General features: G+C 37.8%; 1 protein-coding gene across 6 annotated transcripts in view; it reads right to left on the reverse strand.

Moving 5' to 3' along the window:
• Positions 1–13,423, reverse strand: part of MITF (microphthalmia-associated transcription factor) — a 221,003-nt gene that overhangs the window by 91,916 nt on the left and 115,664 nt on the right. For 2 of the 6 annotated variants that reach the window (XM_011947148.1, XM_011947147.1), the window contains exon 1: positions 4,168–4,284. The exons of the other annotated variants lie outside the window; for them this stretch is intronic. In XM_011947148.1, coding sequence (XP_011802538.1) covers positions 4,168–4,223 — 56 coding nt within the window. In that variant the 5' untranslated portion in view covers positions 4,224–4,284. Of the gene's footprint in view, positions 1–4,167; positions 4,285–13,423 lie in introns of those variants that run through there. 6 annotated transcript variants of the gene reach the window in all.

Genomic DNA, 13,423 nt, shown 5'->3' on the forward strand with positions numbered 1-13,423 from the left:
TGTGTATATATATCCATTTACCAACTCTGATTTGTGCAGTTGGTGGCACTTTCAAAACATTCTTTTTTTTTTTTTTGAGACAGAGACTCCCTCTTCCTCCCCGGCTGGGATGCAGTGGCCCGATCTTCTCCCCCCAAGCTCCGCCTCCCGGGTTTACGCCATTCTCCTGCCTCAGCCTCCTGAGTAGCTGGGACTACAGGCGCCCGCCACCTCGCCCGGCTAGTTTTTTTGTATTTTTTAGTAGAGACGGGGTCAAAACATTCTTAAGAATTTCTTTTTGTGGTGAAACAGGCTGTTTTTTTTTTTTTTTTTTGCTTTTTTTTTATTAATTCAAATACAACTGACTATGGCAACTGTACTACAGCATAACATAAATTAAAGATCAAATATATACATCTCCATGCTGGTTCTAGGTGAAGAAAAATAGGAAAGAACAAAGATCTTCAGGAGTCTTCTAAGACAACCCCAAGAACACCACCGAAACTGTTTTCTGGAGTTCTACGTAAGAGTCCACTTCAACATAACTTAAATTTTACATCTTAGGAGACTATGGGATCCTCAGCTGGAGAAGGACGTGGCGTGGGAGGTGCTGTGAAGCAGTCATACGAGGGGGAGGGGCTTCATATGACCCACTTCATAGTACCTCCTGAGGGGGAGGCAGTTCCTATAGATTCAGCCTATCGGTTCCTTTTGTTTATGACAAAGCAGTTATGCTGTACCCACAAAAAGCCATGGGCAGTTCATGGAGAGATGTTTTTGGGTGGTGTCATAGCCCATTTGGCAGGAGTGAGTAGTCCTTCCCATTTGATTCCATCCAAAACACTGAATTCAGTATCAGAAGGGCTTTTCAGACCTCTGGTCAGGCTGACTGGAGGTGGGGAATAGAATGTGAATCTTGTCAGACATGGAGGAAAGTGTTCTAGCCTAAGAATGAGAGATGTATGTGGGCTCATGTCCCAGCTCACCTACTCAACAAACAGGTGATCTTGAATGTTTCAGTATTCATTTCCAAACATGGCTGAGTATCAGAATCAGCTGCAGAAAATCTCCTTCAAATGATCCCCTTCTCTAAACCCTCTGCTGCCATGTCTCCTGTAATCTGGCTGTACTGGCTGGAGCTTCAGAAGCCATCCTGAACCATGAGAATGAGGGCCAGATTCAGGTATGAAACTGGTATGTGCCTGGTCCTTCATAACCTGGTCCAATCTGCTCCAGAAGGGCAGAGATTACAATTCTATTACACGTTTTATTCACATATTGTTTCCCCAGCACATAGTAGAACAAAATAAATATTTGTTCAGTGGGTAAAGTTGGTGTCTATCTTCTAACAAATACTCTACCTCATAGAATCAAATAATACTAGAACCTTAGAGTTGGTGCACCCTTATTCAAACCATTTGCTTGAATCATCCAGAGATGGAGAACTCTGGGCTCTAGGGATCTACTGCAGTTCCTTAATTCTAAGAGGAACTTTCCCTCCACATGTTAAGATTTCCCAAGTCAGAAGAGATCATATAATCAATGAATATATTTTAGTAGAGTTTCTTTCTCCCCCAAATAGCTGTCTTTTTTTCTTTTTTTCTTTTTTTTTTTTTTGAGATGGAGTCTTGCCTCTGTCACCCAGGCTGGAGTACAGTGGTGCGATCTCAGCTTACTGCAGCCTCCACCTCCCAGGTTCAAGCAATTCTCCTTTCTCAGCCCCCCGAATAGCTGGGATTATAGGCACGTGCCACCATGCCCAGCTAATTTTTGTATTTTCAGTAGAGACAGGGTTTCACCATGTTGGCAAGGCTGATCTCGAACTCCTGACCTCGTGATCCACCTGCCTTGGCCTGCCAAAGTGCTGGGATTACAGGCATGAGCCACCATGCCCAGCCAATGGCTGTCTTATAATCAATAGTGAATTGGACTCAGGGAAATACACCTGATAGACAAAAACCATGGCATCGGGACCAATCATGGCCCCTCAAAAGCTCAAATGAGTTATAGTTTGGTAATTCAGAAATCTGGGGATAGGAGAAACCCGCTAGATAAAAAAAGCAAAGCAAGAAATATTGATTCATTTAGTATCTTAAGTGAAAATCCATAGACCACAACAGATAATAGCACTAAGCCCTGGAGACAAGATCCCTGGGTCAAATTCCTAGTCCTGTCATTTCTTAGCTGTATGACTTGGGCATGGTTTTTCACCTATCCAAGCCTCAGTTTTCTCAGCTGCAAAATGGGGGTGGAAAGAAGTATCTTCTTCATAGAGCAGTTGTGAAAATTAAATGTGTTAATACAAGTACAAAACTTAGCATGGTTCCCACAAACTATGTGGACAATGAGTGAAAGTTAGGCAATGAATTCTTCTAAGTCTGTGTTTTAATTCCTGAAATGGTATCCTCTGAACATGTTAATATCTAAAAATTAGTCAAAGCTGATAAGTTACTTTCTAGGGAGCCAAAATTCTAGAATGCTTCCTTCTGCTATTATGTTCCTTTTCTTTCCTAGAGGAAAATACAAAGCAATTAATTAACAGTGTGTGTCCTCCTAAAAGAACACGCACAGAAAAGTTAATGGGCAATAACTCAGTGAACAAGTTTTGTCAAACATGTTTGTGAAGAATTTCATTCTGAGAGTGTATAAGGGAAGCATGCTCTTATGACAAACACATTAGTTAACTAAAAAAATGAAATTCAAAATTAAGAATTAATTTGGCTGTAAATTCAGGTTTGACATTACTACTGTTCTTACGTTGCATCAGAATAGCAAGTTTCATTTGTTTATGCCATTCATTATTAATATTAAAAAATTAGTAAGTTATAGAGTATATTCTTGTAGAGAATGAATCACAAAGAGTAGACATCATCTCCCCAGCTAGCATCTCACTTATAAGGCAAACATTTATAACATTTCTAGCATAGTGACATTTTAAACACATAATTACATATACTTTGTTCATAAAATGCTCTAACATTTTATAGAGATGAGTAATTAAGCTGTTATAATGACATAAAGAATGAAAAAAATCTAAAGTATCCATTAAAACAAACTACAGCAGAAATAGGAGCTCGAGAAATTAGAAATCATTTTTAAAACTACCTTTTATAAGACCTTTTAAAGATGTATCCACTGAAAATGATGAACTTTAACCCACACTTAAATTTATGGTAAATATATATATATATATATATATTTAAGAATCAAATTCTAAAAATAGATCTGTTACATCTAGTATTTTTCCATTATTCTTGCTGTCTTTAAACACACCTTCACAAGCTGCTGAACATAATGCCTTTCTGACTTAATCAGAACCTCTCCCATGACCCAGGAACGTTCAGTAAATAATTATTAAGCTCCAGAGGTGGCTTTTGCATAAGTTGATTTGCTTGAATGCCTATTCACTTGGGGACACAGCTTTCAGTATTGTTTTCAAATCTTATCACCTAACAGTGAAAGTAAATGTTAAAGGAGGTGGGGGGAACTATCCTCTGTTTAGTTTTTCTCCATTTTAATATTTCTTTGAAATTGCCATTTTTTAAACTTGTTCTACATTTATATGCCAGGCAGACAATTCTGATATGTGGATGTCTGTTTCCCCCTCCAAGAGAAAAAAAATCAATATACAAGAATGCAAAGAAGATGTTCATTAATGCAACTGTTACCATTCCACAGTCGGGTGGGGGGAAGAAAAAAAAGGTCGGTGGGGGAAAAACCAAAAATTCCAAGTGTTTACAATGGGAGAGTTTTGACAAATGTTACTACTGTATTAAGCACACTGTTTTCCTGAAGAAAATCCTGTTTTATTCATAACAAAGCTGGGCTGCAGTCTATCTTGCAATCATAAATCAAGCTCTGCTCTAACTCAGCTTTTTCAAGCAGTCGGGGTATTTCTGTCATTATTAACTTAAGACTAGCATTCAATTTTAAAGGAGAGGGCAAAGATATTGGGTTAGCATTTCTATCTATCACCACCACATCCACCCCCAAATTAGTTGTTATCCTTGTCATAGCCACCTACCAGAGGTTACAGCTGAAGCTGATTAAAGCCAGTCAGAAGTAACAGCTTCAGTATTTTTAACTCCCAATAAAACCTTCTTGTCCTCTATCCTCCCCCTTAAAAAGGAAAAAAACTGCTCCTCTTAAGTGGTCCCGGGATTATTTTCAGAATAAAACTTCACTTACAGATATAAGCTTTCAAAGGAGCATGGCATGAACATCTGAACTCTAAGCGCCTCCATCTTTTTTCCTTTAAGGTGTTCTGCAAGCCCTTGGCGAAGAGTGAAAGTCAAAGTTAGTTCTGGCACTGGCTGTGTCACTAGGGGTGGCTCCTGATAAGGCCCTGGAAACTCCAATCCAAACACAGCTCTGTGCTAGAACGGTGCCTGGTGTCTGTCTGCAACAGCAGACCTGTTTAATCCAGTACCTACTGTACCTGCAGGACAAAAATGCTGCCTCACACCACAAAGGGGGCTACTCAAGTACCCAGGCACGGCCAGGGAGGCAGCCCAGCAGCCAGGCAAGCACCTCGGGAAGCTTATTTGGCCTTACCCAGCTCAGGTACTGGCTGAGGCTTGCAGAGACTGCACATTATTAGAGAACTTAAAAGGAGAGGTAATTTCACATACCGGTGAATTGTTAACACTTACTGGAGTCACAGAATCTAGGAGGGAGGACTGTGGAACTGCTTGTGTGCCCTCTCAGTTTGGGAGATCTTGGGCATCAACTCATCGCACAGCTCTAGGTGTTTTGCATCTGTGCGCAGGCATTTTTGGAGCTTGATAATTGAATATGCCCTTCTTGCTGACAGGCTACAGATCCAAAACAGCATTCCTTACCCTCAGACCCCAAGAATATTAGGAGGGTTGTCCTTGCCCGGTTCTGGTGGAAGTAAAACACAAACTGCTTCTAATTATGGCCACCATCTTTCAGGACACACAACTTGTTAGGCCATAAACTGTGGATTCTTAAGATTGTCATCCAATCTAATTCTGAACACATTGGTATACAAGAAGAAAAAACAGCAATACATGTTCTCAAAAACACTTTAAAATGCAGACATGACAACATCAATATTGTCAAATATTTATGGAGCTCCTACAGGACGCAGTGCACCAAAGATGCCCTACAGAGTTATGAAAATATTGTATGTATGTTTCTCCCTACACACAATTCAAAGGTCATAACAAAGACATCTGACACTGACTAGCTGCATACACTGGGCAAGTTACTTCACCTCTCTGTGCCTACCTTTATCTCCAGAGTAAATGGTTGGAAAATAATGCAACCTCTTTCAGCCATAATCAAACTCAAATTACATGATATAATGAAATTATCTTTTTTTTTTAACTTCCCTGTAATACTAGGAAATATCTAGCCAGCAGTCTCAGCCAAACTATTTCTGGTTCTGTTTATTCTTTGCTCATTTTATTCATTCTTTCTTTCTTTTGTTCAATAAATATTTATGGAACACCGACTGTGTCCCAGGCATTGTGTAAATTTGTGGAGTTTAAAGTCTAGTGGGAAACACATATTAATCACATAAATATATAATGAAAAATGTCGTAACTGCTGCAGAGAGGTGAAAAAGTTAAAATTTAAGAGTCAGAAAAGGCTTTCCTCAGGCAGGGACTTCTGGTCTGAGATCTGAGTTGGGGAGAGGAGGAGCATAGAAGAAAAGCTTTCCAGGCAGCAGTAACAACATATGTAAAAACTATGAGGTGGAAAGTTGGCAGGCAGACTCACTATCGCTGAAGGACATAGTATGAGGAAAAAGCATGGTGCCCATGAGACCTACACAGTGACCAGGGCCAGACCATGAAGGATCTGGTAGCCCAGGGAAAGGTCACTGATTCTGTTTCAAGATGAACAAGAAACCACTGAGAGATGGCAAGCAGGGGAGTGATGAGCTCAGACTTGAGTTTTTAGAAAGGTCTCCCTGGCTGCTATGTTGACAGCCAACTGGAAGACTGGCAGAGTTAGCTACTGCAATAGTCCTGATAGGAGGTGATGGTAGCTCATGGGAAGGGGGGATGTGCAAAGTGGAGAAGAGCGGGCAAATTGCTCGTAAAACTAAGGACCAGTAAATAGGATTAGAGGAGAAAATTCATCAACAGCAGTCATTGAGCACTTTCTACATGCCAGGTACTGTGCCAGGTTCTGGGGTAAACAGATGATTAAGATGTTACCCTATTTCTCTTACTAACCTATCCCACCTCTCTTTTCCTGCCTCTGGCACAGTTTGGGATGGAAATCAAGAACATGGATTCTGATGTTTACTTATCCAGGTTCAAATATCACCACTCACTAATTCTATGACTTTGTACAAATTTACTAAACTTTCTGGGCCCCAGTTCTTTCACCTGAGAAAGAAGAAATAAGTGACTACCCATAGGTTACTGTTAGAACTGAAAGAGACAACAAGTAATGTGTTCAGCATTGTCTCTGATGCATAACAAATGCTCAATTTTTAAAAAACCTCTTACAATTACAATCATGGTTAGTGCTACCTGTCCTGGATTAATATTGACCAATCCAGAGAACCAAGGGAAATGAGACAGAGTGAAAAAAACAAATGAAAAATCAAGAAAGTAGAAGAGCAAGAAATAAAGACAAGATAGGCAATAACCATATCAGAAACTTTAAGGGATTATTTTCTAAAAAAATCAAGCCAGGGATGGTGGCAGATGCCTGTAGTCCTAGCTACTTGGGAGGGTGAGGTGGGAGGTTTGCTTAAGCCCAGGAGTTCAAGACCAGCCTGGGCAATGGAGTGAGACCCCATCTCTTAAAAATAAATGTTAATGAAATAAAATAAATAAAAGTTCAGGACAGATTCTCTCTCTGACCTTAGGCGCTATTTAAAGCTAAGTAAAGTTACAAGGCACTCGGGTACATTTTAGAACTGAAACTCTGATTTATCACATGCTTACACACAGGGAAAACCTGTACCCTCCATGAGTTCTCAAATGTTGATCCCGAAACCAATGGTATCAGTTCCAGCCATTCCTGAAGGGGACAAAATGTGGTGCCAAATGTTCCCCTGGCAGGATCAGCCAATAACATCACCTGACTTTTTATGTTGGACAATCTACCACCTCAAGAAATATTTCTATTAACAATTTACATCAGTACTTTAGAAAGATCTAGCTTACACTACAGTTCTAAGGGAATATTCTTGGATACAGCAATGAAATGTCCACCAGCAAATGGACCAAAGATTGACTTAAATATGAACACATGCCACCATATACAAAATTCATGAAATGTTACTTGCATTTCCCAGCACTAAAATACTACCCCTCAAGTCATCACCCAAATTAACAAACACATGTCTTCTGGATATCAAGAACCATGTCCGTTTGGTTTAATGTTGTATCCCTAGAACCCGGTAGAATAAACAGTCCATGGCTTGATGACTATCTTTAAAATGAATCAATGTAATGTGTAAGCAACTGTCTTGGGCACATCTATACTACTCAGATGTGTTTCCTGAGTTTGTATACATATATGTATGCATATGAACACACACACACACACACACACACACACACACAGAGGGAAAGAGAGAAAGAGAGAGTTACCCAAATCCTAAGTTTAAACACAGACTAAGAATTTGTAGTGGAGTTGGGGAGGAAAAAATAGATCAAAAAAACTGAGCACAGAATGCAGAATAAAAACATCACCTGTATTCCAATGCTTCTGAAATAATAAGTACCACTCTTTGTCCTAAATTGCAGTAAATCAACTACAGTCATCAGAATTCTTACTGACCCTTTAAAAGCTGAACCTTAACTAAAATGGGATTTAAAATAATGAACCATCCAAGTGACAGCCAACTTTTTCCTTGGAAGCTAAACTGGGTTTCAGAATCTTTTTGGAAGGAAAAATTCAATCACTACTTTGAATGGGTTAGAAAAGAGATAAGGGATTTTACTTGTTATCCTGTCCAAGACTTAGCTGAAGAAAAGTAATGCTACTGTTTTATCACAGCTCAGAATTCTTCTTATTTTATTTAGGCATTAAATGTTTTATTGCCCACCCCAACCACACCATATTTTCTTATATTCTTTCTTTTGATAGTCATTGCTCTTTTCAGTAAACTCATACTTCACTCACCAGTCCCACAACAGCTAACACTTGAGAGCTTACTATGTGCCGGGTCCTATATTGGCCCATGAACTACACACAATTTAAGAAGCATCTACTTGGTCTCGGAATGTTTCATTATGATCCCAGCCAATGGTTCCCAAACCTGTCTTCCTATCAGAAGCACTTGAGGAGCCTTCTCCTTACCCTACCTCCTTAAAATAAATACAGGAGATTTAAGAAACATAAAGGTCAAGGATCTTTCCCCAAACAAATGAGTGAGTGAGATTCTGCAGGGGTATGATTTGGAATTCTGTGTTTTTAAAAAATGATTCTCATAGAGGTCTAAAGTGAAGTCAAGTCTAGAAACCACTAATATATAACATTATAATATATATAGCTCTATATAATATTATCTATGTAAATGGTCTCTTAAGAGTGGCAGGAAAATACTCAAGAATGGAAGCTCCTTTTATTTGTTGAATAAAGAAGTTACTCATACATTTTAATTCTTTAAAATATCCATGTGGAATGTTCAATGAAAGCCTTATTGTGGGGTAATTAAAGAGTTTCATCAACGTAGTAATGAAACTCACAAAGTACTCTCAATGGTAACACACACATCTCTTTTCTCCACATGGCATCACACTCATGTTCTGGGAAAACTCAGATGCCACCGAAAGGCCCTTTAATCCAAACATTTATTAGTTTTCCCAGCATGTGTGTGAGAGGCACTGTTCTCAGTGCCATGGGGAAGACAAGGATGAAGATGCAAGAGGCTCTGCTTTCCAGGGGTTCATTCCAGAGAAACCCAAGACTCACACGCACATGCCAATGGGAAGAAGGTGCAGGGAGGACAGAATGCTAGAGCCCTCTTCTCCCTCCACTGCAACTCCTTCCCTGGCCTGGCCCCTCCTGACCTGGCAGATGAAGCTTTGCAGGTCTTACATTTCTTCCTCAGAGAGGTCTTCCCAGACCATCCCTCCTAAAGCAGAAACATCTACTTTTGTTTTGTGCTCTTGAAGCAAGCTTCTTTCTTTTATAGCACTTAATCCAACTTGTAATCCTTTTATTTATCTATTTGTCCTGTGTTCTTAAGGGCAGGTTCCTTGTACTTACCTTTTTCTCAGTGCCTGGCACATAGTAAGTACTCAAATATTTGCTGGATGGATGGACAGATGAATAGATAGAAGGAAAGAAGAATGGATGAATGACTGACAAAAATGAAAAAAGGTCAGATAAGGAAGGATCTATGAAGTATAATTTCAGGGTAGCATTTAATTAATTATGAAGAAAGTCAATAGGTATAAATGGGATATACAACTGTATACTCTTTATTTGCAAGCTTGTAAAGGCTGAGCACAACTTACATGGATAAAGTATTGGGGTACAAATTTGCAAGGAACTGGTCCAGCAGCTCTAATTTGAAACCATTACAGCATGACTGAAGAAAATTTTTAATGACTACCTACTTGCAGAAATAACTGTGCAGTAGCACTCACTCACGTTTATCTCTTTCATCCTATTTCTATTTTTTTCTCCTACCAAGAACAGATCTGCCTGTAACAGTGATATTACAGCATCCTCTCAAAGACAGCTCATTGTCCCTGGAAACCAAGGAAGCCCTTCAAGGTTGAAAAGGAAAATAAGAGACTAAGATGACCCCACGTAAACCTGATTGGGATGCAGTCCAACATTATTAAATAACTGTTAAGATGTTTATACAAACACCCAGAAGGAAAAATTAAATGTTTTTAAAAATTGTTTCAAAGAATCTGTCCAGAGGATAAAAATATAATCTACAAAGAGGCATCTCAAATTCTGCCTAAAGTGAATTTTTAAGCAGTTAACAAACAAAAATACATAAAATATTAGCTTGACTCTTTCAATTAATATAATAATCAGTACAACAGATTAATCCCTTACCTTAAACTCTTTAATATTCTCTCAGTGTTCACTTCAAAATAAATACTTGTTCCTGCATTAAAGGTTATTTAGAGGCTTTCCTTTGTTATCTATAAATGGCAACCAGTATTTGCAATAAGAAAACTACAGTCTAGAATATAAACAGAGTAGGTGAGACAACAAAAAGTTGGAGAGAACACACTGATGAGATTATGCTGCTCTGATAATATTTTTAAATGAGAAATTTAGTAAAAACGCAATTTACTATCTTATCAAGGTAAGTAAACAGGAAAAGATAAGGCCGTCGCCAGTGTGGGGGGCAAAGTTATTCACAAGATGACTTTACAATAAATAAAATCTCCACATCGGGACCTGAAAATCATGGAGTTTTAAGCTCTATTTATGGGTTAACTCTTTACTCATTTAAAAAGAAAAATGTGGACATATATTTTACTGTTAGTAACTTTTTAAAGTTACGAAATATTGAAGGACAATAAGAATATGAATGTCTCTACCTATCTTTTAGGGGTGTTGTGGATTGAAACAGGAGAGTGCATCACCATCATCTTCATCTACAACATCAGTTTCTTTCTTCTTCCAAGCAGGAGTCAAGATATTATAATATTTTAAAGCAATATGCAATTCAGCTGTAGAAGTGGCCTCCATGGACCACCTTAGCTAAGCCCATAGCCGCTGAGATGAACCCACCCTTCCCTTGATTCCATCTCATTAGGAGATCCCAGGACATCAGCAGTTCCATGGACCATCTAAATCCTTTCTGGTCAAAGGAGGAGCTAGAAGAAGGGACTGAGATAAAGAAGACAGGGATATTCTGTCATCTAGATTTTGTAGTTTATTCATATAAATTAAATGTCTGCATTCCAAAGAGTGAGCAGAAGGTAGGGAGACACTGTTTCTTGCAGACAACGATGCCATTGTAGAAGGTGGTATAGAGCTCACTGATGTGCAAAACTCCAATTTGTATAAGATGTGGTAAGGATCCAGGGCAGTGGTTTCAACCTGTGGGCAGCAAACTTCTGAGAGGTCTACTATTTAATAAATGTGTCTCTCCTATGGATATAAACATGGCACCATTTATCCAACTGGAGACAGGATAGTGTGGTGATTCAATGCAGACACACACACCACCCTTCGTATCCTAGCTTTACTCTGGGTAAGGCATTCAACTTATGAATCTCAAGATCTGCATCTATAAGATGGGAATATTAATAATACCTACTTCATAGATTAATATTATGATTGAATGAGATAAAGTATGAAAAGTACTTAACATGTTACAGGAAAAATGGCACTCAATGTGACACAAGGGACGAGGACTCTATTTCAAAACATTGTTAGGTAATGAAAAGTCAGCCCTTAGAGCCTTAAAGAACTTTAAATTTTAGGGCAAATAAAAATTATTATTTAGAGGCAATGCTTAAAGTAGTTTCGAATTTTGATATTTTGATTCAAAATACATGTAAGTTCAGGAAAGGTATAGATAAATTTGTGAATAATATATTCACAGTGCATAGCTAAAGACTAAATATTGGTGCTATCTGTAACTTCTGATAGTAGACAACAAACTATGTCTTTTCAGTGGTTGTCTTAGCTACAAACCAAATTGTAGTCCAGGAAACCTTCTGCTCTGATTCAGTGTGTAAATTATAATTTTAATTTATACTTTTTCTTTTTTTTTAATTATACTTTAAGTTCTAGGGTACATGTGCACAACGTGCAGGTTTGTTACATATGAATACATGTGCCATGTTGGTGTGCTGCACCCATTAACTCGTCATTTACATTAGGTATATTTCCTAATGCTATCCCTAACCCCCCCCTCTCCCCACAATAGGCCCCGGTGTGTGATGTTCCCCTTCCTGTATGTTTTTTCTATGTAAACATACCCAGGAGTCACGCAGGATGTCATGTATTTAAATAAGTAAAACTATAAAAACTCAAACCTCCTTATGCTAAATAAATCATCTTATGTTAAATTTTTGCTAACAGTCAAATTTCCCAAACTTTTAAAGCATCTCAAAACTCTCACACTAATGACATCCTGTTACAGTTATGCTGAGCAAACAGGATTTAAATTGAGAAAAATAATATTTGCACAAAAATCTTTCCTGTCTGTTGATTAATCATAATAAACTCTAATCAATCATAATAAACTCAATACACATTAGCTTTCTGCATCTAATTGACACTCTAGGGAGTCTTACCTATAATCAAAGTATATATTAATGTTGATAGTAAAATATTCAAATAACCAATATTTTAAATTAATAGTCTGTGTAATTCCAATGAATATTACCATGAAATAATATAAAAGACAAATTAAATCCTTACTTAAAAAATTGTCATGTGTTCTTAAAAAAAAATGCCTAAAAAGCTACTAAATTCTCCCCTTAACATTTACTACATATTAATTACATGCCAGATACAACAGGTAAGGCTGGTAATATAGATATAGAGAATAATATAAACCCTAATTCAAGCTTATCTTGCTCCTAATATCAAGCAATATTGGTTCCTTTTTAAAGGATGTTAACAAAACCATGAATAAAAGAAGGAAGAGTCAAAATTATTAAAATCCATTCATTCACTAAACAAATATTTATTGAGCACCTACTATGTCCCAGGCATTGTTCAATAGGCTTAAGATGCATAAGTGATATATCATGATTATTAAGAGAAAAATGTTTTGGGGTAACACTGAATGCTCAAATTATTTATTAATTTAAACAGACAACGTGAAAATTGCATGCATTTGCAACCTTTAAACGCCATCTACAATGATATTCCCATTAACAAAGATGTTTAGTTTCTACACTTGATCTAGATCACTGCATTTTCATTTCTTAGTGTATTGGGAAAAAACGTGAAAATTCAAGAAAAAAAAAATAAACCCATGAGATCACGTCTCTGCCTTATGTGAAAAAAGAGAAGGGAGGAGAGAAGAGACATGGAGAATTCTTTATCATATTGTCACACTGACAACTGTATCTCATATTTGCATATCATACCTCATGTTTATTATTAAACAAATCTTTTTTATTTAAAGAAAGAAACTGAGCAGCAGGGATTGAGATATGAGTATCTTGTGCAAAATCAAGAGGTTAATATGCCACAGATCTGGAGTTGGAAACTCCAGAGCCCACACTTTCCTCTCTATGGTTCTCTGTTCCAAGTTTTTGTAATCTACCCAATGAGCACAAAAGCAAACTAATTCTAAAATTAGAACCTTGCACTGGAGTTGCCTCTTTACTTGTCTGTACCCCACACTAGATTCTGAATTCCATAAAGGTATGAACCATGTCTGTTTAGGTCACTACTTCATTCTTTCACCACATACAATTCCAGGCACAGAGAAGGCACTCAATAACTATTCATCAATAGGTTAAATTATTAATTAATTGACCATAATGGCTTCTCTTGGCCACCTCTA

The sequence above is a fragment of the Colobus angolensis genome, unplaced genomic scaffold (genome assembly GCF_000951035.1).
Source record: "Colobus angolensis palliatus isolate OR3802 unplaced genomic scaffold, Cang.pa_1.0 Scaffold26, whole genome shotgun sequence".
In the NCBI taxonomy this organism is placed as follows: domain Eukaryota; kingdom Metazoa; phylum Chordata; class Mammalia; order Primates; family Cercopithecidae; genus Colobus; species Colobus angolensis.